At 43.1% G+C, this 22,532-nt stretch overlaps 1 protein-coding gene and 2 long non-coding RNA genes across 10 annotated transcripts in view; 2 read left to right on the top strand and 1 right to left on the bottom strand.

The window, feature by feature from the left end:
• Nucleotides 1-15,259, top strand: part of LOC118017031 — a 41,868-nt gene extending 26,609 nt beyond the window's left edge. For both annotated transcript variants that reach the window (XR_004681027.1, XR_004681026.1), the window contains one exon: nt 14,652-15,259. This is a non-coding gene — a long non-coding RNA (uncharacterized LOC118017031). The remainder of the gene's footprint in view (nt 1-14,651) is intronic.
• Nucleotides 8,623-12,013, bottom strand: LOC118017032. The gene is made up of 3 exons (XR_004681028.1): nt 11,948-12,013; nt 10,570-10,904; nt 8,623-8,889 (listed from the first exon to the last, which is right to left on the bottom strand). It is a non-coding gene; the product is annotated as an uncharacterized LOC118017032 (long non-coding RNA).
• Nucleotides 15,260-15,390: 131 nt separating the features above from the next.
• The window catches only part of ERAP1 (endoplasmic reticulum aminopeptidase 1), a 42,243-nt gene continuing 35,101 nt past the window's right edge, over nt 15,391-22,532 (top strand). For 3 of the 7 annotated variants that reach the window (XM_035014908.1, XM_035014902.1, XM_035014901.1), the window contains exon 1: nt 19,932-20,058. In XM_035014908.1, coding sequence (XP_034870799.1) covers nt 19,977-20,058 — 82 coding nt within the window. In that variant the 5' untranslated portion in view covers nt 19,932-19,976. Of the gene's footprint in view, nt 15,411-17,129; nt 17,512-19,931; nt 20,059-22,532 lie in introns of those variants that run through there. The other 4 variants (XM_035014905.1, XM_035014903.1, XM_035014906.1 and 1 more) reach the window with 3 other exon arrangements.

Here is a 22,532-nt window from a genome sequence, read left to right as displayed (position 1 = left end):
CTTCTCAGTCCCTAATGTAGTGCTCTGCATATAGTAGTACTTCAGTGAACCAATATTTTGAATTGACTTTATAATGGAGTACATATTTCTTAAAATATTTATTTTCCATCTTGTAAAATATGGTTTAGAGAAAGGAGAGCTTGCAGTCCTTGAGTGAAAAATGGAACTGTAGAAGGTTAGAAATGGAAGGGCCTTAGGTATTCTCTGGAAGAGTGGTTTTAAATTTTTTTTTAAATCTGAGAAACTCCCTTTCCCAAATTCACCATTTTGATATCAGTAAACAAATCAACACTTCCAAAATCACTTATTAAGGAATATTTATGTGATCAAAACACACAGGAATGAACATGTACTCTTGAAGCTTAGGGGCCCGTTTTTTAGAGAAGCATCATGGAACATAAAGAGATTGTCAATTGGACAAAAGCAATCCTAAAAATGTCACCATCTGCAGATTGAATAATGCAATCAATAGTTTTAGCTTCTGTCAAAGTATTTATTGGTTTGGAAGCTTATTAGCCTAAAGGAATCACGAATTCAATTCAAGCAGTATACAAGAGTATTTACATTAAGAAACCTAAAACCTAAGATATTTGTAGCATCATTCTTCCTTTGTATGTATAAAGTTATCTGTTACATATAGCACATTTTCAGAGACTAAATGCATTTTACAAATCCTGTCCATTTTTATGAAGATGATATATTTTTATGTGTAAAAAAATCACAAAATGACACATTTGGAAAGGACCTGGAAATAATTTCCTCAGATTATTTAATTTTTACACATTGCTCATTTAAGAGGAAGACTGTAGGAATATTTGTGAAACAATCTAAACACAGCACCTTTCCATATTTTTATATTTTTTCTCAGTCTTTCCCAGTTGTTGTATTCACACCCAATTCTATTCAACTTTATCGAGACTTTCCCAAATAATCAGCTTGATCTTCACAGATGCAACAACAACTTCCTTTTACCACCCATTGTTTCATCACACTTCTTTAACCTGAGTAACTACATCAAGGACACAGTTGACATTAACAGGTTGGGAACAAACACAAGGGACTCCTGGCCAGCATTTGCCTCAACTGGGGGCACACAGCTCACTGGCACACCAGGACCTAAGTTTGCTGTGAGATCGATCAGTCAGCATGTTTTCCAGAGGGATTGGAGAGTTTGGCTTAATCTAGGGAATCTATTTTTGTACCCAATTACTGGGCAATCAGTATGTTAGGTGGGACTCTTGTTTAATCAAATGTACTCTTCACCCATGCCATTTCTGAATGCCCATCTCTTGGATAAAATCACTGGCAGGCTCCATAGTTTCCTCTGGTTATTCAGAGATAAGAATAACTTCTAATTACTTCTATCTCAAAATATTCTCACTGCCTAGTCATATAGAATAGTTTACTGTAATAATACGTTAAAAAAACAAAAACAAAACCTTGACACTCATTCAAAGTTACAGCTCTCCTCAACCTCAGCTTGATCCTGCTCCAGGAGACAAATCTGCAGTGGGAAAAGAGGTGGGCAGAGGTTAGCTTCTTCTCTACTTCTCCATGTTTCCTGTCTACCCTGCTAAGCCTAGGTTCTGGAGGAAGCAATTGCAGCATTTCCCTGGCCAAATGCTATTCCAAGGACTGATGGGAGAGACAAGGACACTGTAGGCTATATCTAACTCATGTGACTTGAGAGATGCTACAAGTTCACATCTTGCGATGAGACCCTGGGGGACCGCATGCTGGGGGTACTGATAAACCTAGAAGGAAAGTAGACATTGCACAAACTGCAGGCCTTATAATCAATAAAAGGAAGGTACTCTTTGCCTTTCCAAAGTGCATCTGTGTGCCGAAGATAGATTTGGGGGATCCAGAATGATTGTTTCTAAAGAGAACATGATTAATATGGCTGAAGCACCCTGTACCAGAGGCAACCATTACCCTGAATTTTATGTTTGTTGTTCTCTTGCTTTTAAGCTTGGGAACACATATACTACATGTGTGTTTATTCCTAAATAACATATTGTTAGTTTTTTTGTTTTGTTTTGTTTATTTGTTTATTTATTTACTTTTAAGTCGCCTGTGCCACGCCCAGTGTGGAGCCCAATGCAGAGCTTGAACTCAAGACCCTGGGATGAAGACCCGAGCTGAGATCAAGAGTTAGAGGCTTAACTGACTGAGCCACCCAGGCACCCCGAGGTTTTTGTTTGTTTGTTTTAGAACTTTATATTATTAGTATCACACTACACATCATCTTTCGCTGCATTATTTTGCTGAATATTATATTTGTGAGATTTATCTATACTGATTCATACAGCAATAGTTCATTTATTTTTACTGCTCTAGGTTGTGTTCGATTATACGAATATCTCATTTTGTTGATGAACATTTGGATTATTTCTAGTTTTTAGTTATCACCGCACTGCAGTGCACATCCTGCACGTGCCTCCTGGTACATATAGCTACAGTTTCCTGAAGTTACATACCTGGATGGGGGTGAGGGAGTTGTAGGGCCTACACACCATCTTCCTTTCCAGAGTCAATTTGAGGCATAGAATGATGTTATGAAAATCATTCCCTTCATCAAGTGCCAAAGTCATCCTCCTTTTTCAGCGTCTCCTCGAGGACCTGGAGCTAGCCAGCAGTCTGCATGGGCTACTTTCCTTTCTGGTTAATCCTTCCTCCTGGGATGCTGCCCCCTGGGGTTTCATCTCACGTGAGACAGGGATTCCCAGGGTCCCCACCCCTGGAGGGCCCAGGACTCCAACTTTTTCGAGATTTCTTTCAAAGGGATCTCAAATGTCACTCCTTGACATCTTGTTAGTTCTTTGATGCATTTGGTAAGATTCCTTTTAAAAACTTTCAAGCTTTTTTCGTGGTCACTGGGAGAATTGGTCCAGTTTACCTATTTTCACTCACAGAAGTAGAAATTCCACACTTTCAACTTTACTAGCTAATGCCAATTTGCTGTTCAAAAGGGTTTATCCACCCACTAACAGTGAATAGCATGTCCACTGATGAGAGATATTTACTTTCCCATGTGTACCATTTTGTGCTCTTGGCCTTTTGTGCTCTGGGTATATATTACTTATTCAAAAATACATATAAAAATTATTAAAAATAGTAAGAGTGAATCATCATGAATTTGGAAGGCAGATGCCCTCAAGGAAACTAAGCCACACATTGTAATTTCTTAACCCTGCTTCCTAGTGTTTTCTTTAATTCAATATTGAGCTGATTATTATGTCAGCCAGGAAATTTTTTTATAGATGAAAATGTCTATATCCACAGAATCTAAAATGATTAGTGTCACTGGATTAGAATGGATCAAAAGATCACAGTGATGAGAAGAATTCAATCAGGAAGTCTTAATGTATATCAGAGAAATGACTAGTTCATTTGTTGCTATGGGGAAAATGATGTTTTCAGCTCCTTTCCCATTAAGGGCATTCTTGGATTTAGTAAAATTCAAAACAGGTCAGTATGCCAGGAGTATGAGGGCTGTAGGATGCAATGTTGTAAATAAACTCAGATGAATTTCCATTTACATTCAATAACTGGATTTCTCTTTTGAAATTTATCAATCTTTACTTTGTGGTCATAATTAAAATCCAATGATTTACAAAAAATTTATAAATTAGATAATCTCAATAGATGCAGAAAAAGCATTTGGCGAAATACAACATCCTTTCATTATAAAAACCTTCAACAAATCGGATATAGAAGGAACATACGTCAACATAATAAAGTCCATATGTAACAAACTTATGTCATCCTTAACAATGAAAGGTTAAAACTTTTCCTTTAGGACAGAAAAAGACAAAGGTGCCCACTCTCACCACTCTTACTTAACACAGTACTTGATGTCTTACCTAGAGCAATCAGGCAAGATAAAGAAATAAAAGGCTTCCAAATTGGAAAGGAAAAAGTAAAACTGTGTTTGCAGGTGATATGACCTTATATACAGAATAGAAAATCCTAAAGACTCAACCAAAATGCTGTTGGAATTAATCAACAAACTCAGTAGATTTGCAGGAAGAAAATCAACATGCAGAAATCATTTGCAGTTCTATATGCTAACAACTAAATATCTGACAAAGAAATTTTTAAAAATTCCATTTGTAATAGTATCAAAAAAGAATAAAATACTTAGGAATAAATTCAACCAAAGAAGTGAAAGATCTGAAAACTGTAAGACTTTGATGAACGTACGAATTGAAGCAGACACAAACAAATGGAAAGATATCCAAGTTCATAGATCAGAAGATTTATTATTATTAAAATGTCCATACCACATAAAGCCATCTATAGATTCAATGCAATCCTCATCAAAATTCCAATGCATTTTCACAGAAATAGAAAGATCAATCCTAAAATTTGTATGGAACCACAAAAGACCCCAGTAGCCAAAGCAATCCTAAAAAAGAACAAAAAGAGAGCAAGAAGGAGAATCACACTTCCTGATGTCAAGCTATATAACAAAGCTATAGTAATTAAAACAGTGTGGTACTGGTATCAAAATAGACACATCAATGGAACAGACTCAAGAGCCCAGAAATAAACCCCTGAGTACATAGTCAAACTAATATTTGACAAGGGAGCCAAGAATACTCAATGGGGAAAGGATAGTCTCTAACAAATACACTGCGAAAACTAGATAATCACATGCAGAAAAGTGAATTTGGACCCCTATCTTACACCACTCACAAAAATTAACTCAAAATAGATTAAAGATTTAAACATAAGACTGGAAACCATAAAACTCCCAGAAGAAAACATAAGGAAAAAGCTCCTTAACTGGGTCTTGCCAGTGATTATGTATGACACCAAAAGCGCAAGCAACAAAAGCAAAAATCAACAAGTGGGGCTACATCAAACTAAAAAGCTTCTGCAGAGTGAAAGAAACTATTAGAATGAAAAGGCAGTGTGCAGAATGGGAGAAAATATTTGCAAAATATATATCTGATAAGGGGTTAGTATCCAAAATATATAAGAAACTCATATAACTCAACAACAAAAACAGCAAAAATACAACCTGATTTAAAAAGCACATGTACAAGCACAGGGGGGCACCTGGGTGGCTCAGTCGGTTAGGGGTCTGCCTTCAGTTCAGGTCATGATCCTGGAGTCCGAGGATTGAGCCCCATGTCGGGCTTCCTGCTCAGCAGGGAGTCTACTTCTCCCTCTCCCTCTGCCCCTCCCTGCTTGTGTTCTCTCTCTCTCATTTACTCTCTCTCTCAAATAAATAAATACAATTAAAAAAAAAAAGTGCACAGGAACTGAACAGGCATTTTTCCAAAGAAGACATGCAGATGGCCAAGAGGTATATGAAAAGATGCTCACATCACTAATCACCAGGGAAATGCAAATCAAAACCACGAGATATCGTCCCATACCTATTCGAATGGCTGACATCTAGAAGTCAAGAGAGAACAAGTGTTGACAAAGATGTGAAAAAAAGAGAACACTTGTGCGCTATTGGTGGGAATGTAAACTGGTGTAGCCACCACAGAAAACAGTATAGAGTTTCCTCAAAATATTAAAAATAGAACTACTATATGATCCAGCAATCCCACTTCTTGGTATCTATCCAAAGGAAATGAAAACAGGATATTGAAAAGATATCTGCATTCCCATGTTTATTTCGACATTATTCACAATAGCCAAGATATGGAAACAACCTAAATGTTTATCAGTGGATGAATGGATAAAAAAAAGTTGTGGAATATTCAAACAATGGAATATTATTCAGCCATGAGAAAGAAGGAAATCCTGCCATTTGTGGCAACATGGATGGACTTTGAGGAAATTATGCTGAGTGAGGTAAGTCAGAGAAAAAGACAAATACTGTATGATCTCACTTACATGTGGAATCTAAAAAAAGCAAATGTAGATACAGAGAGTAGTATGGTGGTTACCAGGGGCTGGGGGTGTAGAAATTGGGGAGATGTTGGCCAAACTTGTAGTTTCAAGATAAGTTCTAGGGATCTAATGCACAGCATTGTATTATAGTTAACATTATTGTGTTATATACTTGAAAGTTGCTAAGAGACTGCTAATCTTACGTGTTCTCACCACACACACACACACAGAAATGATAATTGTGTGATTTGATGGAGGTGTTGGCTACTGCTTGGTGGCAATACGCAATATATAAGTGTATCAAATCAACATGTTGTACATCTGAAACTTACAAAAATCTATGTGAACTATATCTCCATAATGAAAAAGACCTATAAATCAAAGGCTTGACCCTAAAATAGAAAATAAGAAGAAATTGGGGTTAGATACCACAAAAGGCAGCAGAGATGGTGACTATGCTTTCAGTGGTTCTGTTCTTTTTGTGCTTAGTAGAAAATTTTTCCTTTCTTATAAATGGCAGGAGAATTCCAGGCTTAAAATTTAAAATAATTTACAAGATGAGTGTGGTTCACTTCTAATAGGCCTAATTTATCCCTGTAGCTTTAAATAGGTTAGTCTATGAATGAAAAATCTTACTTGGAAAATAATTATGAAACCTAATAAATTTGACTTTAAATTGGCCTGGTAGGAAAAATAATGGTCACTGTTTCAGGATCCACTATTCTTCTATTACCCTCATGGGGTTTCAACCAATACAGGGGTCTCAGTGTTCTTCAGATAAGCATTTGGAAACTTTCATTTCTTTCAGGGGGGTGAGTGGCATGCAGCGGCTAGGAGGCAGGGGAAAGGTAGGTGGAGGGGAAAAAGGAAATGGAAAGTACCATTACTATTTTAAGAGTAAAAGCAGCCAACTCCAGAAAACATTTTTGTATTTTAACTCCTTAAACAGAGGGAAACATTTCAGTGTTATTTTTAACTTCTTACTCACGTGTTTTCTACCTCTAACTGACTGACTATAAAGGAAGATGAAAGAACACGTGTTCCTTGTGGTCACCAATTAAAGGACTCACTAGAACTTCTCCAAGACGCTACACTTCTACCCACCCCTACCCCCTTCTTCCTGTGCTCACTAAACCCAAGCAAGAACACAGGGAAGATGTGGTTGGAAGGTATGAACTAGAGCTGGGGTTACAGGGGGTCTCAGATCCCAGAACTGTTCATGTGGTACTAAATGTTAACATTGTGACACGCTTTGTTAATCCCATCCATCCCTCTCCCTTCTCCAACACTGCCTCATAAATGCCATGGATATGTGAGATTTATGATAAGGTCGAGATTATTTTAGAGTGACACCCTGCACCAGTAAATATACCTAATAAACATTTCTATAACCAGTTTATTTCATCTTCAGGGAATAGTTTCTCCTACAGTGAGAGAAACTGACCCATCTCTAATGGCCAATTAATCTCAAAATGAGGGTAAGAAAATTAAGGGGACATGGTGAGCTGGAGGTCCTTCTGGAGAAGAAAAAGCACACATTCAAGGCAAAAAAATTCAAGGCAAAATTCAGACACTTTGAAAGGTCCAGTGGGTAATAGGAATATATGAACCTACCACAGTACAATGGTTAGGAAATGATGTCCTGGCCCACTAGAGAATAGATAGCCAATTCACATGTTTAAAAACAAACAAACCACCATGCTGGCTAAATTGAGAAGCTACCTTCACTCCACCAAGATACCCATTTGGAAGCATTCTTTTACTTTTTAGATTTTAAAAAATTTTTTTAACTAACACAGGGCCTGAACTCATGAGATCAAGACGCTGAGATCAAGACCTGAGCTAAGATTAAGAGTCAGACACGCAACTGACTTAGCCACCCAGGTGCCGCAGGATCATTCTTTTATTTTTTTTAAATTTAATCTAATTTATACTCAGTTAATTAACATATAGTGTATTATTAGTTTTAGAGGTAGAGTTCAGTGATTCATCTGTTGTATATAACACCCAGTGCTCATTACATCAAGTGCCCTCCTTAATGTCCATCACCCAGTTACCTCATCCCCTCACCCCCTCTCCCCTCCAGCAACCCTCAGTTTGTTTCCTATGATTAAGAATCTCTTACGGTTTGTCTTCCTCTCTGATGTCATCTTGTTTTATTTTTCCCTCCCTTCCTCTATGTTCCTCTGTTTTGTTTCTTAAATTCCACCTATGAGTGAAATCATATAATTGTCTTTCTCTGAGAGATCATTCTTTTAAAGAAGTCCTCTGTAAAAGGGATTAAAAGGAATCGGGTTTATATGACTGAGGTGCAGATCCCTGAGTTTTACTTATTTATTTATTTATTTTTTGCTTTCCCAAATAGATAGTCAAAATAAATAAAAGTTAGAGAAAGGCCAGCCCTGTGTATAGACAGGAGTAATTAACAACCTACTTGAAGCTTCCGAAAGTGCTCCCTGCCCGAATTCTCTTCCCCACTGGTTTGCTGCAGCACCTAAAACGTCACGGGCGCATCTCTGGGCTCAGGCTGAAGGCCTGGAGGGAGTGGGCAGAGTGGGGCAGGATGTTACTTGCTCACAGTAGCACTTTGGGGAGTTTGGCAGATACTTAGCGGGAATGTAGCTGACAGCCTACAGCAAAGTTATGAGAAAAGTGAAAAGGTGTCAGGATTTTGTGGAGCAAATGCATTTCAAAAGGAATTTAAATCTCTGGCCCGCCAGGAACACTGGCAGCTTTAGAGCACAAAGGCTCTGAGGCTGGGGAGTGAAGGAAAGCCAGGTGTCTGGTGGTAGGGAATGAGGGACACCTCAGATGACTAAACTAATGTTATTCAGCGTCTACTCTGTGTCATGTACTGTGTTTGGTGCTGGGGACACAGAGATAAATAAGCTATGGACCCATCCGCCACGTAAGACAAGCTTGTAGCTAACTCCAATATTTTATCAACTCTATGACTCACGTTTTTTCATAGCTTAACAGCTTCAAAATTGATGGCATCTCACAATTTTCTTGGCAGGAGGTTTTTTCCCCCTTCTACAGTGGTACATAAAATGATTGCATTTGTTACAGAAGAAATATAGTAAAAAATTGTGACATATTACTACCGAATAGGAAGAACAGCAGTTAAAATGTATAGATTATAGTGAACTATTGAAAACTTTTTTTTTTGGAAGATTTTATTTATTTATTTGATAGAGAGAGAGACAGTGAGAGTGGGAACACAAGCAGGGGTGGGGGGAGAGGGAGACGCAGGCTCCCTGCTGAGCAGGAAGCCCAACGCAGGACTCAATCCCAGGACCCTGGGATCATGACCTGAACTGAAGGCAGATGCTTAACCGACTGAGCCACTCAGGTGCCCCCAGCTAATAATATCTTAAAGATCTTTCATTTTCCATAGTTTGAATTTAATCCTGTCAAGATTTTTTTTTTTTTAAGATTTTATTTACTTATTTGACAGAGACACAGCAAGAGAGGGAACACAAGCAGGCGGAGTGGGAGAGGGAGAAGCAGGCTTTCCTGCCGAGCAGGGAGCCCGATGTGGGACTCGATCCCAGGACCCTGGGATCATGACCTGAGCCGAAGGCAGACGCTTAACGGCTGAGCCACCCAGGCGCCCCTAACTGAAAGCTTTTAATCAGGGGAATAACATGTGAAATCTCTGTATCCATTTTTCCCTTCCTCCTGCTTGCTCCTTCTCCTCTTATTCAATAACTTTTTGGAGCACGTACTATGGGTCATACTCTCTGTTAACATCGCAGAGATTCAGTGGTGAAAAAGAGGTATAACCATTAATCAACTGGCTCTAATTGGCATTTATAGAATACTTCATCTAATGGTAGCAGGATTACATATTCTGCAGCTCACGTGGAACATTTGCCAAGACAGACCACAGTCTGGGCCATAAACATACTTTACCAAATTTAAAAGAATAAATATCACACAAAGTATGCTTTCAGACTACAATGGAATCAAACTAGAAATGAATCATAGAAGGATAGCCAGAAATCCCAAGGTATCTGAAGACCAAACAACACATACGGCAAAGAGGATGTGTCAAAAGAAATTAAAAAGTATTTGGAACTAAATGAAAGTGAAATATATTTTTTTTTCTTTAAAAGGTGGGAACTCACTGCCAGCAATGACAGAACTAAGGCACGACTGGCTTGGGGGTGATGTCGGGAAATTTGAGGGGGCTCAGACAGTGGAACTGCTCTGGTTTCTCAGAGGGCTAGACTCGGTTGGTCCCTACATCTCCTCTTGCCCTCAGAGAGATAAAGCAGGGCCCTCTGAGAGTTGGAAGAATTGGAGTAAGCTAGAAGCAGCAGGAGCTAGGGGAACTCAGGCAGCTAGAAGAACATGTAGGAAGGTCATGGGGCTGAAGAAGAAGAAGAGCACACTAGAAAAATGAAAAGGCTAGTGTGGCTAAAGTGCAGAGAGGAGGGTGGGAAATGAGGCTCTTTATGTTTGGGTAGAGGAAAGGACAACAGACAATGGGAGGAGGTGGGTCTCATCTAACCAGCGGGGGAAAAAGAAACAGGGAAAGGCCCTAGCAACTCACAGAGGGGCCACTGTCCTCCCTCCTTGATGTGGGCTACCTCCTAATTTGGGTGGGTGGGTTAGGGTGGGGTGGCTAGTGAGAGAATAGCCCTGAGAAAAGGTTAAGCATCACTGGAGATTCAAATTGGAAGACAGACCTGTTATTTGTAGTCTCACCTGGTGCAGGTTAAGTTTCATCAGAGATTTACTACACTCCGAGGATGCCGGGTCGGGCCTGATGTTCTGGGTGGGATGCAGCCAGTGCCAAGAAGGACCCTTTTTAAGGGAGATGTCCCCGGGAAGTAGGTCTGTTGGAGTGAGAAATTCACCGAGTACCTACATTCACCTGCCTGGCCTGGGGAGTCCAGGAAAAGGAGTCTTCCACAAGCAGGCTTCAATTTTTGTATAGGAGTTCTTGTCCAGGGCAAGATGCTTCACAATAGGAACTTGAGTCCCATCTTCTTGGAGGAAGTTGGAAAGGGTGGGATTTCCTGCCTGAGTATGCAGCTTTACTGAAGGAAGATAGCAAAAGAAAATTAAGGTATTAATTTGTGTGTCTTCCTCCCCATGTTGTTGAGTCCTCTAGCTCAAGCAGATTACTGAGTTTTTAACTTCCCTGTTTTAGGGTCATTTGTGTGCTCTAAAGCAGAACTTGCTCGAAAGCAACATCTGACTGTGAGAAAAGCTGAATATTTTGGTGACTCAGTAGGGTGGAGGAAAGGGAAAATAGCAAGAGGAATTTCTGAATTCCCAACCTAGGTCAAGGTGAAGGTGTGTACATCCCAAAGACAGAAGGAACAAGTGTACCACTAGGAAACCATGTTCCTGGGGAGGCCCCAAGATCTCAGAGAGGCTGGGCACATGCTGCATTTAGGAAGGTTGGAGCCTAGGGCCAAAGCTATCTCTGAACCAGCAAGGCCTGGAAGCAGCAGATGCCCTGGACTTGAAGCTGAAGAAGTATGTCCATGGTAACCAGTAGGAACATAAGACCCTGGGATATTTTGGCAGTGCTTAAGACCTTGGGAGGGTGCCCTGGGGGGAGGGTTAAATGAAGCCAATAATAACTGAGACTGGATATCCCAACAATCTCATGGAATGGGATCTTAGGGTAGAATTTGTTAATTTAGATAAAAATTTAAAATGTGTTAAATTTTGTACGCTTGAGTGAGAGACTAAGATTCTTGTCCATTCGAAGGAGACAACTTTGCCTGCTGTGTGGAATGCATTTTAAGGAGGCAAGCCCAGAAAGGAGGAGGACTTGGAGGCTGTTGTAGTATCTAGGCACAAGATCGTGTGGCCCTGGGTCAGGGTGATGGGAGTGGACTTTGGGGGACTGGTAAGGTAAGAAGTGGTGTCAAAGTTTTTTGGTACCTGTGATGGATAGACACCTAAGGTGGCTCCCTGATCCCTGCCTCCTGGTATCTACGTCCCTGTGTGATCCCCTGCCCGAGAGTATGGGCAGGACCTGCCCCTTGCTTCTAACGAATAGAATACAGCAAAGGTGATGGGATGTATATGATTATGTGATTGTGTTACTTGCGACTGTAAAGCTCACCTTGATTGAGTTGCTCCCTCTGTTGCTGGCTTGGGGAAGGCAGACAGCCATGCTGGGGGACCCTACGTGGGAAAGAACGGGGAGATGAGGGCAGACTTCAGTCAATAGCCCCAAGAAACTGATGAGCTCAGTCCTATAAACTAATGGAACTGAATTCCTCAAAAGCCTGAGTGAGCTTGGAAGTGGATCCTTCCTTAGTCAAGCCTTAGATGAGACCACAGTCCTGGATGACATCTTTTTTTTTAGAGAGAGGCAGAGAGGGGGGCGGTGGGAAGGGGCAGAGAGAGAATCCCAAGCAGACTCCATGCCCAGCTCGGAGCCCAACGTGGGGCTCAATCCCACAACCCCAAGATCATGACCTGAGCCGCAATCAAGAGCCAACAGTCAGACGCTTAACTGACTGAGCCCCCGGATGACATCTTAATTGCCACCTTGTGAGACCCTCAGCAGAGGACCCAAATAGGCTGTGCCTATAAGCCAGACCCCCAGAAACCGTGAGGCAATAAATGTGTGTTTTTTCCAGCAACTAAATTTGTTACATAGCATAGTTCAGCATAATACCCTGTTCTTAAGGGCACCTGTCACCTGTCTCTTCCCACCCACAGGCAAATCTAAAGGCCTATATAAGAAAGAAATCATTACCTTCTATTCACACACTTCCTCAACTTGTTTTTCTGACTGATTCTAGTTGCAGCCTCTCTGCTCGAGACCCGGTTTTTGATTTCTGTTTGGTTCTAATTGGAATGATACCTTCTCTGGACTTTATTTAGGTTTTTGGGCCCATGTTTTTGCGGACAATGTTTTTGATTCTGCTTCCCTCCCTGTGCCCTCCTTGTACCCCTGTTCCCCCTGCTCCCCACATATTCTCCCCTCCCCCATCACAGTAGTTGCTGTCTTTTTTTCTTTTAAAGATTTTTATTTGTTTGAGAGAGAGACAGAGAGCATGGGGGGAAGGGAGAGAGAGAATCTTCAAGCAGACTCCCCGCTGAGTGCACAGCCCCAACGTGGGGCTCAATCCCACCACCCTGAAATCATAACTTGAGCCAAAACCAAGAGTCAGATGCTTAACTGACCACGCCCCCAGGCACCCCTAGATGGTTGTTTAGACAGATGATAGCACAGAAACCAGATCCAAGAAGAGGAAGTCAGAAGTTACGGTACTAGTTAAGAGGGCATTTGTAATAGCACAGATGAGATGACTGGAGGTAATGGGAATGAAGAGGAAGAGAAAGATTCGAGACACCCTTTGGAAGTAATACTGACAGGCCCAGGTCAAGCTAAGTGGTAAAAGAGCAAAGGTCCTAGATGATAATGTTGTGTTAGTGGCTCATAGCTTGGGTGACCAGGCTGAAAACAAGATCTTGCAACCACACTTGCAAGAGTCTACCCCTCACCGATTCCTTTTAAACCAAGATGGCACGCAAGTGAACCTACACTAGGAGAGATTTGAAAAGCGGGAGCACTTAATCTCTAGAATTCATCCTAGTTGCACCACTAACCTGGCTCTGTCACTTCCTAGCTATATATCCCAGCAGTTACTTACCTTACAGAGTCTCCATTTTCTCACTGGAAATGATAACGGCACATACCCTAGAGTGTTCTTGAGAATTAAATGATGCATTTCATATAGAGTGTTTGGTACAGAGCTCGGCACATAGGAAATGCTCAAAATGCACCAATTTTTTATTACCGAGATGTGCTCCCTTTGGCCCCTCGTGCTTTTACCAGCTTCAGATTTTCCCCTGCTTTGAGAGCTCCTTTCTAAACTCTGTGTTTCATCTCCTAGTTTTCACAGAGCTCCTAGGTTTGGCTTTTTCTTGCTTTGACTTTGTTACTCATCTAGGCTTAGGACATGACTGCCAGTACCTGGCCATAGATAAGGAATCCTTCTGCTCCTTTCTTCACCTCGTGTTTCAGCTGGGTCCAAGGGACTGAATACCCAGGCCTGCTTTTCTTCTAGATCTGCCAACAGAGAAGTCTACAGCAGACTTTTGAAAGGCTTTGGCAGGACTGTAATTTTAAATACATTTGAGTACATGTTTTCTCCTGCAAAATGCAGTTCTTCTTCCTTTTATTTTCTCTTTCACATGGCAACATGGGTTTCAGTGATTCTTAGTGACCCTGTGTTTTACTTTCTTCACCTTATCCCAGTGTTTATTTCCCCATTTCTTGCACACCGCTTTCTCTCTCAGAGGTGGTGTGGCCCATTCTGCTGAGGCATGCCTGGGTTCCTTGGGAATGGATTTGCTTGGGTTGGATACAGAAACCAGCTTGCCCTGACAGGAGTCAGCACTGGGGCGTGCTTTTCCAGCCATGGATTCTCATGCTCAGCTGGAAAACCTTCCTGTTGAGTGTGTTCCCCAAAAGTTACATCCACATGCACCCCCCCCTTGTAGCCACAGACATGCCGTGCTCACCAGCATTTGCTGTTTAAATTGTGTGTGCTGATTCCAAGTGTTTTCCAATCTCTTTTTATAAGCTTTAGATTATAATAAACACAGCTTGTACCATCAAAAAAAAAAAAAAAAAAAAAAATACGGGGGGCGATCACGTGGGAAGCAGCACTCCTTTCTGAACGCAGATCATTCTCTCTGAGTGTCTTTGGGGGTTATTTTTTTTCAACGGTGACTGCTTTAACTCCTTTAAACCGTGACTGCTTTAACTCCTTCATGAAATTTTAGAAATGCAGCTTCAGTCTTTTTAGATTTTTACCACTTCAGAAACTGACCGTGCCTGTGATGATGAACAGAACAACAGGATTGGACTGGGGTGCGGATTTTGCGTGGTTGGGCAGGTCCACTCAAGGGTCACATGGCTCCTCCTCTCACATCAGGTCATTATAATTCTAATTCATTCCTCAGGGAAATTACCAACTACTCAGGTTCTAGATATCCAGTCTCCCCTCCCACCAAAGAGTCAAAACAGTGAATATTAAATCCACAGCTGATGAAAGTCTATTATATGCTCATTTTTTTGATGATGTCCTGGAAGGCAACAATATCATTCACAAAATATGACAATACTGTGCTGAATGCACAGAGTGTTTAGAAAGGTGGATGTCAATCCATCCTCAGAACTCATCCCTGATTTAAACCATCTTTGAGAGTGATTATTTCGTATGCCGTATTTCTAAATGCTGATCTGATCTGGTAAATATTCATCATTCTCCCAAGTGCCCCATGCCTCTCATTAGACTTACAATCAATTTTCTAATTATTGTTTTGTCCATAAAGACATTCAAAATTACTTGATATCTCCTTATAATTGTTTTATTGTTCAGTTTCTTTTTTTAAAATATTTTATTTATTTATTTGACAGAGAGAGAACAAGCAGGGGGAGCAGAAGAGGCAAAGGGAGAAGCAGACACACCGCTGAGCAGGGAGCCCAACGTGGGGCTCGATCCCAGGACCCTGGGATCATGACCTGAGCCAAAGGGAGACGCTTAACCGACTGAGCCACCCAGGTACCCCTATTTGTTCAGTTTCAATACAGGTTAATATTTATGGTGAATATTGTGATTGGCTTACTCAGTATGTCTTCCAATGTCGTTTCAGAATTCCTCACTCCACTACAGAGTCTGGAAAGCAAATACTTCTTTTCCCAGATCTCCTTGCACCTAGGTTCTGGGTATGCACCAGGCTCTACCAAACAGAAGCACTGGTAGGACAGCTGAATTTGAAACTGAGTTTTAAGTGGGGAGGGAGGCCCGGCTTGAGATACTCATTTTGCTGGACAGACTGTAACATCATGACATGGTTCCGAAGCCAGAACCTGCGCTAGCAGCTGCCCAATTTAGCAGATGGCTTCTGGGTTGTGGCAAAAGAACTAGTTTCAATGGTGGCCAAGTTCTACATTATGGCTTCGGAATTTGTTCTTGGAAGCTCCCCCTAGTGTGTGTTTTTTAAACCTTCCCAGTGTTTACGTAAGTCACATAAAAGCCGGCAATAAATCCTTTTTTATTAAATAGCTTGGATGGATTCTATTCTCTGTGATTGAGCCCTCACTGATACAACATAGAAATTCATCTTTAAAGATAACTGGACATTTTGGCTGTTTCATTCTTCTTTTCCATCTTTTTAATTATATGCATACTACACACAAAATGAGGTTGGCTTTATTATTTGTTGCTTTCAGTGAACAGGTGAATTGGAAAGTGATCACAGTCACTGATAAGGGGTTTGTTAGATTCTTAGGGAACACCTGCTATTATTCAATATGCCTGTGTTGGAGATCTTCCATTTGCCTCTCCAGATCCCCAGAGCATGCATGGATTTACTGGGTAGGAAGTTCTCATCTGAGCAAACGGGCTCACTCACTGACATCGGGGGGCCTTGGAGGCCAGAGCTATCCGCTGACAGCCCTGCCACAACTGCAAAGGAAAAAAATGACCTAGTCCCAAAGCCCATTTCTTGTTGAATTGTAAAGAAAGAAAACTTGCCTCGATCTCACCCTGTTTTGGGGCTGGGGACAGATGGTTAATTTTATATTACAAAATATCCTTGACTGGAGAGACTATGCAGAACAAAATATATTTAGTTATTTTTCAAAACGAACATAAAATTGAGAAACAGAAGTTGAGAAATACTGTTCCAGTGACTTGGAACCCCAAGCTCTCAAAGGGAAGGAGGCCAGCAAAGAAATGAGAGAAGACAGCCCGAGTACAGTAAGAACAAGTTCCCAGGGGGGGTGGGCCACTCACCAACTTGTAGCATTTGATGAGTATGAAAGCTTGTGTTTTGTCTTGTTACCTCATTTACCCTCAGTTATTTAAAGATGGGCTTTTTTGACATTTCATCCAGTCGTGATGTTCTAAGGGGAGCGGATAAATGGTCATCTGATTTGAAAAAGCAGAGGGAACGTTTTAATGTGGGGAGCAGCAAATCTTTGGGGCCCAAGCGCCCCTATGTGGTGGCGGGGAAGTTCCGGGGGTCGGGGGGGGCTATCTATATCCCCTTCCTCCTCCAGGCATCTCCTAGCGTAACCCGCTTCCACTAAAAGCCCAGAGGCTTCCGCATTTTGCACAAGGAGTCCTTCCAAGGTTCTCGTTTCTTTCTGAGGCGGGCCAAGAGCTCCCAGCCCATTTGCAGAGACGAGATGATGGACACCGCTTGAGTCCAACCGGCGTGGAGCCCGTCCAGAATTGGTGGAGCAGCGAGCTGGAGTCCAGCCTCGGTCACTTTCGGGAGCACGCACCCTTTTTAAATGTTTTCAACGCCCCGCTGCGCCGAAGGCTAACCGTTGAAAAAAAATAACCCCCAAAGACACTCAGAGAGAATGATCTGCGTTCAGAAAGGAGTGCTGCTTCCCACGTGATCGCCCCCCGTATTGCAACTCCGCTGTTTCCCTTGCGCATTTGCGAATTTCCGTCGGGGGTCCCGCGGTCTCCTTCGCGCTGCCCCCGGCCGGGTTTCTCCTCACCCGGCTCCCGCCTCCGCCGGGGGTTCGCCTGCGCCTGTCAGCGCCGGCCTGCCTCTGCGCGGGCTCCGCTTTCACTTTCTGTTCCGGGGTACGGGAGGCCGGCGGCAGCGGCGCGAGGGTGAGCCGGTTCCGTCGCGGACCCCCAGGTACAGCGCGCCCGTCGCCAGCGCACCCCTCGGGGAGCGGCCGCGGGGCTGGAGAAGGGCTCGGCCCCGGCAACCTCCCGGTGCCCGCCGGGGGCGCCCGAAGACCCGGGCGCGCGGCGGAGGAGAGTGAGGCGCAGGGGACGCCGGGCCGGGGAGAGTCGTGGGACCTGGGCCCGAGTCCGCACGGAGGGCGGCGGGTTTGGCGGCTGGCGCAGCCTAGCTCGGGTCCCCCTCGGGCGCGAGAGCGCAGGGGGCGCAGGGCCAGTGCGCCGGTTCCGCGCGTTCTCGCTAGTGGCGCCAAATGGAAGAGCGGGGAGGACGGCGGGTTCGGCTGCGAAGGGTACCTTGGGGGTAGTTGCCAGAGAAACAAACGTGGCTTTGCATTAACTAGTGGGTTGGGCGTGTTGAAGGATCGGAGTCCATACACGTCCTCAAGGTCAGTTCTTTCCTTGCCTCTCCTGTACTTATTCCCAGCAATTGCCTTCCCTTCGCTCTGACTCCAAGCCAGAGTTTTATTCAGATAAAGTTCTCCTGTGTGAGCAAATAAAAGTTTCCTGTCTGGGTGCCTTACTTGCCAGGTGGGCCGGCAAGTTAATTTCACGGAAGGAGAGGAGCAGACACTTCCTTACCGTTTTCCTGGAGGGTTTTTTTTGTGTAGGCCAGGTTCAGAAAGAAATGCTCAGTTTTCTGGTAAATGCCCAGAGTATTTGCTCTCAACTCAGGATGTGGTCAGCAATTAGAAACAAGAACAAAAACCTTTTAAAAAATTGGCCAGTGCTTTTCTTTTCCCAAGGATTTGGAATTGTACTGATACCATAGCCCATTTTCAGGTGGGCGGGCCTAAATGAAAAAATTCTAACTGGTTAAAAAAATTCAAGTTAACTCAACATTTGTTTGTTTGTTTACCAGCAGTAACAACCCACAGTGCTTGTTAATTTCATCATTCAGAACATTTTGGAAGAAGTCTGTAGATTTCACATTAAGTAGTGTTCCAATAAAGGGAAGGGTGAGCTAACCCAGGATCAGTTGCCCCTGCCTTCTTTGTGAGTGGGAAAAGTCATAATCACCAAAGAGGGGCTAAGTAAGTTTCCTAAAGTAACTTTGAACTCTTCCTGGCAGTGAAGTTAGGTACTCTGTTACCACCACCTTGACTGGGAAAGATGCTTTATTTAGTAAAATCGGATGCCAAAGGCAGATACTTTTTAAAACTGTAAAGAAATGCAGTAAAGGACAGGAAAGTTTTATCTCTGTGCTCTAAACATGTGTATTCATCTGTCTGCTGGTAGTTTTCCTTGGATATATCAGAGATAGCACAAACGTATTTTAAAAAATGAATCCATAATTCCCTCTCCTCTCTTTTAAAACTCTCCCACCTCTGGTCTTCTTCTCAGTCAATGGCACCTAGGACTACCCAGATGCTCATTTTAGAAACCTGGCAGCTATTCCGATGTGTTCTTTGAGTCACCCCCCACTTCCAGTCCACCCCAAATGTAGATGTCAAGTCCATCCGTCTCTGTCTCTCCCCTCCCCCACTCCCTCCTGCTCTCTCTGGTGACACCGCTAGAGTACAAGCTACCAGCTTACTTTGTCTAGACTACTTTCTAACTGGTTTCTTGGCCATCCCTCCTGCTCCTTTCTTGATCCATATAGCTTCTTAAAGTGTGAACTGGATCCTAAGACCTTCTAGCTCAACACCCAGTGGCTTCTCATTGCACTTAGGCTGGGAGCCAAAATCCTTCACAAGCCTACAGGCTGAGTGGTGGTCTGGCCGCATCCGCCTCTCCAGGTACATCTTTCTGCTGCGTGATGTGCCTCGGGTTCCCTGGCCTTCATAACCAGGACTCGCCTACTGTACCTATGAACAAGCTTGCTATTCCCTCTGGAAAACTCTCCTCCTTCTTTTCTTAGCTAATTTGAATTTGTCCTTTAAATCAGCTTAAATGTCCTCAGCGAGCCCCCCATGTAAATCACTCTGCCCTGTTACTCTCATTCAGGAGGTGTGTGTTCTTCTTTCATAGCCCTAATCACAGTTAAGAATTCCTCCCCACCCTGAGCCCATAAGCAGTTTGAGGTCAGGGATCTGTGCTGTCTTACATTACTAGTGTCGGGCAAAATCCCTGGCACGTAATAGGTCCTCAGTAAATATTTGGGGAACGAATGATTGAGAATATTTTAACTTAGTCTTTACAACATGTTGTGAGAAAGGTATTATTTTCTCAAATTACACCTGAAGAAAATGGGGCGCCTGGGTGGCTCGGTCGGTTGAGCACCTGCCTTTGGCTTAGGTCATGATCCCAGGGTCCTGGGATCGAGCCCCGCATCAGACTCCCTGCTCAGTGGGGAGCCTGCTTCTCCCTCTCCCTTTCCCTCTCCCTCTGCCTGCCGCTCCCCCTGCTTGTGCTTGCTCTCTTTCTCTCTGTCAAATAAATAAATAATTTAAAAAAAAAAGAGAGAGAGAGAAGAAAATGAAACTGGGATTAAGTAACCTGTCCAAGATCACAGTCGGTGGAAGAGCAAGAACGCAAAGCCAGGTTTTCTTTTCTGACTGTAAGTGTAATATGTATTATTGTTAATATAGCTATAATTATAGATATGTATATCTGTATTCTGACATTTATGCTGTCTACATTACATGTTCCATTGTGGTTTCCTGGCATTATATCCTCTTTTGAGACACAGCCATAGCTCTCTTTGACTCCGTCTCCTCATGGACTCAACCTTGCAAAGCCTTGGACATGGGTCCCACTGCCAACTCCTTTAGCAGCCTGTAGGCCTGGCTGTCAGCTCAGAACCAGTTGGAATTTTTAGATTTCCTCTTGGGCTTTTGGGAACTCTTGGGGACTTCGAGGCTTCTCCCATGCCTGAACCTGCCACCCGCATTGCACTCCCTACCTTCCTGGGGCATGGGCTGCACCCACAAGGCCACTGCCATCAGAAATTCAAAATGGAAGCATCACACAAGTTCCCTTTATTTCTCATGTCCCAGCTTCAAGGGAAATCCATCGTTTTGACCCTGCACTAGAATTCTGCCTGAGGAAGTAAAAGTGGGAACCCTTTATTATTTTGGTGTTTAAACTTTATTTTTCTCCTTCAAATTGCTTCAGTTCTCCATAGCTAGAAGCATCCTCTAGTTGGTTCCTACACACACATACAAAAACAAGAACACATAAACAAAAAAAAACCTGTTCTTCCTGTTGAACCTTTGATTCTCTCTTCCCCTTTCATCTGGGTGGTACCTTTTGAACTGAGATTATGGTGCCTCTGTGCTTGACTGTCTCTACTGTGTTGGTATCCTTTCTGTTTGCCTGAGATCTGCTCTGTGGGGAAGGGGGATGGAGGGACCTTTAGCAGGGGAGCAGGATGGAGAGGGAGGGGTCGGGGAGAGCACATCAGTTATTACCTTGAAGTGCTGTTCTTCCACATAGCGTTCAAGGGCTAAGACCAGAGTTTGGCAAGGTTATCTAGAAGGTTCTCAGGTTGGCTCTCCAATAGAATCTCTGGGAAGATTTTTAAAAATTCTGGTGCCCTGACCTCATCACCACAGATTTCAGTTTAATTGTTCTAGATAGGGACCCAGGCCTCAGTCATTTTAAAAGCTTCCTTGGTGATGTTAATATGCAGCCAGAGGTGAGAAGTGCTGACATAGAGGTAGAATCCCATGTACCACACTGTAGCATTACTACTTTTCTCATCTGATGTCTATGTTCAGGAGCCCAAGGAGCTTGAGGGAATTAGGACCAATTACCTGGACTCATCTAACTTCTAGATGAGTCCTGGCAAACACCTTTTAGAGAGATGTCTTTGTCTAAGAGAGAGAAATGTGCTCAGTTCTCAGCCATGGTTGCCAACTATCTTATAATTCACATTCCTTTCATGTCCTAAGACCTTTAAAATAAAGTGCCAAATATAGTCTGCAGCAGGACTCCCAACATGCTTTGAGCATAATCTTGGAGTCACTCCCTTCCTCGCCTTGTGAATAATCATTCTCCATCCAGATTGATTGCTCCGTCCACATTGATGGCCCAGCCAGCCCTCAGCTTTCTCCCTTCATGCTTTAACTCCTGCCCTGGTTTGCTCCACCTGCCGTGTCTTTAATGCCCTCCCTTCATTTCCAGATCCAACCCATCCTTCCAAACCATGCTCCAATGCTGGTCTTGCATGAAGGCACCCCAGAGTCGCTGTGCGGCGGATGTCACTCTCTCCCTTCTCCCCCAGCACTAGCTGTTGTTATTATTCTTAAAATGCTCCATACTTTCTCTGTTACATTCTGTCATTTGTGTAGGAATGTTTTCTCCCTTTCCAGATTTTGAAGTCCTTGACTGTGGGATTTGTGTCTTGTGTGTTATTATATCCCACACAGTACTCAGCACACCGCCTTGTATGTGGCAGGCATTCAACATGTATTTGTTGGATGACTGTAAGAGAGAATCCAGGAGACTGTTATATTTGTCAGAAACGATTGGTGTGAAAATCACCATAAACCCTTTAAGTCATTCCTGGCTAAACACGTATTAGATGAACTTTTGGCATGACATTTGACAAAGACACTGCTGTTATTAAGGGTTACTGTTAATGGATACTTGCCTCCCCCCACCCCTTGCTACTCAGTGTCTGTGTCTCCTTCCTATGTTAGGCATTCTCGACTTTATAAGCTTGGCGGGGAGCCAGACCTGTCCTCTACTGCAGAAGCTATGAAGTCCAGATTCTTGCTTTTCCCACCTCCCTGACTGGTAGCGTGAATACCTTACCTCGGCTGAAAGAAGTCCTGCCAAGTGGCAGGGGCCGTAAGGATCTCATATTGACAGTGGCCGAGGCAGTGTCCAGCATCTGGTCTCTAGGCAGTAGGGCAGCTTCCTCCAAGGCGCAGTGTGGGTGGGGAGAGGTCACCTGGTCCATTTCTCTAGTGTGGTTCTGGCTGTCTTGGCCTGTTTCATGTGGCTGGCTTCCCAAATGTCCTGACAACTCTGACCCTTTTTGTGAACTACTTAGTGAGCTTGTTCTATTGCTTTCAACCGAGAACC

Source organism: Mirounga leonina, unplaced genomic scaffold (assembly GCF_011800145.1).
Source record: "Mirounga leonina isolate KUSES-001 unplaced genomic scaffold, KU_Mleo_1.0 Mir_168, whole genome shotgun sequence".
Lineage (NCBI taxonomy): Eukaryota > Metazoa > Chordata > Mammalia > Carnivora > Phocidae > Mirounga > Mirounga leonina.
This window is presented reverse-complemented; position numbering and strand designations above follow the sequence as displayed.